This window comes from Neopelma chrysocephalum, unplaced genomic scaffold (genome assembly GCF_003984885.1).
Source record: "Neopelma chrysocephalum unplaced genomic scaffold, ASM398488v2 Primary Assembly neopelma1_59, whole genome shotgun sequence".
Taxonomy (NCBI): Eukaryota; Metazoa; Chordata; class Aves; order Passeriformes; family Pipridae; genus Neopelma; species Neopelma chrysocephalum.
In genome coordinates this window covers 15,427,544-15,430,827 of record NW_020897714.1, presented here as the reverse complement: position 1 = coordinate 15,430,827, position 3,284 = coordinate 15,427,544, and the positions used below count along the sequence as shown (strand labels likewise).

At 47.0% G+C, this 3,284-nt stretch overlaps 1 protein-coding gene across 1 annotated transcript; it reads left to right on the top strand.

The window, feature by feature from the left end:
• The first annotated feature begins 2,130 nt into the window (after positions 1–2,130).
• On the top strand, positions 2,131–2,869 carry LOC113965780 (histone H1.03). The gene has a single exon (XM_027679620.1). It carries the CDS (start codon positions 2,147–2,149, stop codon positions 2,825–2,827), a length of 681 nt encoding a protein of 226 aa, XP_027535421.1. The 5' UTR covers positions 2,131–2,146; the 3' UTR covers positions 2,828–2,869.
• Positions 2,870–3,284: the final 415 nt, after the last annotated feature.

Sequence of the window (3,284 nt, the reverse complement as noted above, 5' to 3'; positions counted from 1 at the left end):
AAATACAAATATTTGGATGATTCTAGGATATTATGTTTGAACATCCAAAAGTAAAATACATCTGAATAAAAAAAACAGAGAGGTAAATTATCTCTGAGTTGCATCAACGCTCAGGTCTGCCCCTCCTGTGTTCTGGTTTTATGCCCATCTTTGGTTTTGGTTTGCATTGTAGAGGAGATCGTAATGATTTTTTACCTATACGCATCCACAGCCTGATACTACCAATCCGTCCTTTCTTGGTCACAAATCTCTCACACATGGTGGGTAGGGATTATCTCCAATGTTTAGTAATATATCTTACATGAAACAATGATGGGCTTGAGACACCAGAATCAGATCACTAAACACTTCAGTTTCTAAGTAAGTCAACAAAATATCGTGACAATGAAAGCCAAGAAAAAAGTTGATGTTCTGTTTATATTTCCAGGAATCTTGGAATCCATTTCTGTCTGAAGGAATTAGGGAGAAATAAAAAGATTACTATGAGTCTTTCAAAGTTTGATAAGGATTACAGTGCTCCTTGTACAAGTCCAGAAAATTCACAGAAAGCTGCCATTAAATATGAATAGGTTGACACAAACAAACCACTTATATACAGATATCAGTGGACTAGAGAATTATAAAATATTAGCCTCAGTGCCTCTGGGAGGCGTTGAACTCTCTATTCCTTGTGCCTATGGGATTACTACTACTAGTTTAGAAAAAAATATTTTCCTCATTGTCAGCATTCTGATACAGCAACCAGTAATGTCATCGAGGGCCTTAATCCTCCCCCATTATACGAAATAAACATCAGATTAAACGGGCATTAAATGCAATTTCCCATTTCCATGTTTAATAAACAATGCACAGTCCTGCAGTACACTTTGCAGTTTTGTCATGATCGTTATTGCAGCCACATCATCCCAAACACGTATTTACCTCCGTTTTATAGGTTTTATAGATTACTGAAAGAGACCTCACTAAGCTGTATTTTTTCAACATTTACCTTCAAAGAGAGGTTTTAAAAAAAACCCCGGTATTCCAAATTACTGGTACTTGATCTGACTGTAGCCCTTTAGATTTTTCAATTAAACACGGGTAATTAGAAAAGAATATGACAGTTCACAAAGGCTCAAGTTACTGTGGTTTTTTATTTTCACTGTCCCAGATAGTGAGAACTCTATTACCTACATTTCATTTGCCCTTTTACATTTACTTTTAGCCCTGAATATATTTGTTTACACGTTTTTAGGAGCTGATGGTAGCCCGGATATCTAGTGTATGAAACACAATACTATTGCAGACAGACTGTTAAATGGTATTTAAAAGAAAGCAACATGGCCTTGCAAACGAAGTAAAAAAGTGATATACTGCAATTGCAACCATCCTGACTCCTGAATTTAACAAACAAATGCGACTTCGTTAAGATTACATTGAAAGTGCAATGACAGGAACACCAGTCTTCAAAAGGGGCACGTCGGAGCTTTGTTCCAATGAAATACCGAAGCAGAAGGAAAATAACATCGACTTTCACACATGCAGCTAAAGCACAAACGCTTCCCCACAGGACATTAGCTAAGACACCGGGATTGCTGAAGGGACACTGAGAGGGATGATTTCGGAGGGAAGCGGCTCAGCCGAGGGAGTCAGCTCTGCGTCCGCGCCTGGGACCATGGGGCGAAACTGTGTTACTTCCTCGGCTTTAATATCAATTTACTGTGAGACCAACCGTCCAAACCACCTTGGTTTTGACCTGCTCTGTAGGGAACCTTCTAAAGGACAAGATTTCATGCCAGTTGTGCCCATTTAGCCCATGGTATAATTTTAATTTAAAATAAAAACAGAAGGTTTCTCTCTGCCGAGGTCTCTGCGGCTTCACGCTGCTAAGTTTCAGCGTTCGCGTTTCCCTCATTTCTGCTCCTTCCAATGGGAAACTCCATTAGCTTGTAGGACAGACTCCCTCCTCTCCTCTTGGGCAGAAACGGGGTGCATCGGCAGCAAATTTCGTGAGGAAAAAGTCCTTTTTGGACCGGGAAAAAACACAACGGGTGCGGCGGCGGGCGGTGGAGCAGCGCGCGGCGCACCAATCAGCGCGCGCGGCGCTGCTATAAAAAGGGCAGCGGCGCCGCTGCCTCCATTGTTCGCCCGGATCTCCCAAGGAAGCATGGCTGAGACTGCTCCCGTCGCTGCGCCCGATGTCGCCGCCGCCGCCCCGGCTCCGGCTAAGGCTCCCGCTGCCAAGAAGCCGAAGAAAGCGGCAGGCGGCTCCAAAGCCCGCAAGCCCGCGGGGCCCAGCGTCACCGAGCTCATCACCAAGGCCGTGTCCGCCTCCAAGGAGCGCAAGGGGCTCTCCCTTGCTGCGCTCAAGAAGGCGCTGGCTGCCGGCGGCTACGATGTGGAGAAAAGTAACAGCCGCATCAAACTGGGAATCAAGAGCCTCGTCAGCAAAGGCATTCTGGTGCAGACCAAGGGCACTGGAGCCTCTGGCTCTTTCCGCCTTAGTAAGAAGCCTGGAGAAGTGAAGGAAAAGGCTCCCAAGAAAAAAACAGCCGCAGCCAAGCCCAAGAAGCCGGCGGCTAAGAAACCTGCTAGCGCCACCAAGAAGCCCAAGAAGGCAGTGACAGCGAAGAAGAGTCCCAAGAAAGCCAAGAAGCCGGCGGCTAGCGTGGCTAAGAAAGCAGCCAAGAGCCCCAAAAAGGTGACAAAGGCTGCCAAGCCTAAAAAAGCGGCGGCAGCAGCGAAGAGCCCTGCTAAGGCAAAAGCGGTGAAGTCAAAGGCAGCAAAGCCAAAGGCGGCCAAGCCGAAAGCGGCGAAAGTGAAGAAGGCAGCGCCCAAGAAAAAATAAATGGTTCGGAAAAAATCCTGTCTGCCTTGCAGATAAACCCAACGGCTCTTTTAAGAGCCACCCAAGTTTTCACAAAAGGAGCTGTAACTTTTTTACATCTCGGGGGGGGGGGGGTGTGTGCGCACGCGCACAATTTTAACCTTTTTTCTTCCGTTGCTCTCGCTTACTTTTAGGTGCACCCGGTAATAAATTTCCGCGTTCTTGTTTTCCACAGGTGCTGGGCAGCACCGCAGCACAGCTCATTTCAAGAAAATCCGCTGGCGTTGGTGCAAATGCCGTCCCGTAATCCGCAAGGAATAGGTGCGAGCCCGGAGTCCCCGTTGGTAGTTAAACAGCGCTCAGGGCGTTCCGGCTCTTGGGAGCAGGGCTGGCAGTGTAGTTTCTCCTCTCAGCCTGGAGACGGGAGAGCCGCGTTCGGAAGCACCTCCCTCCGCCCCCGGAGACCGACAGATTTCGA

Bases quoted from the DNA above. Each gene is read 5' to 3' on its own strand.
- LOC113965780 (XM_027679620.1), top strand. From the start codon at position 2,147: ATGGCTGAGACTGCTCCCGTCGCTGCGCCCGATGTCGCCGCCGCCGCC.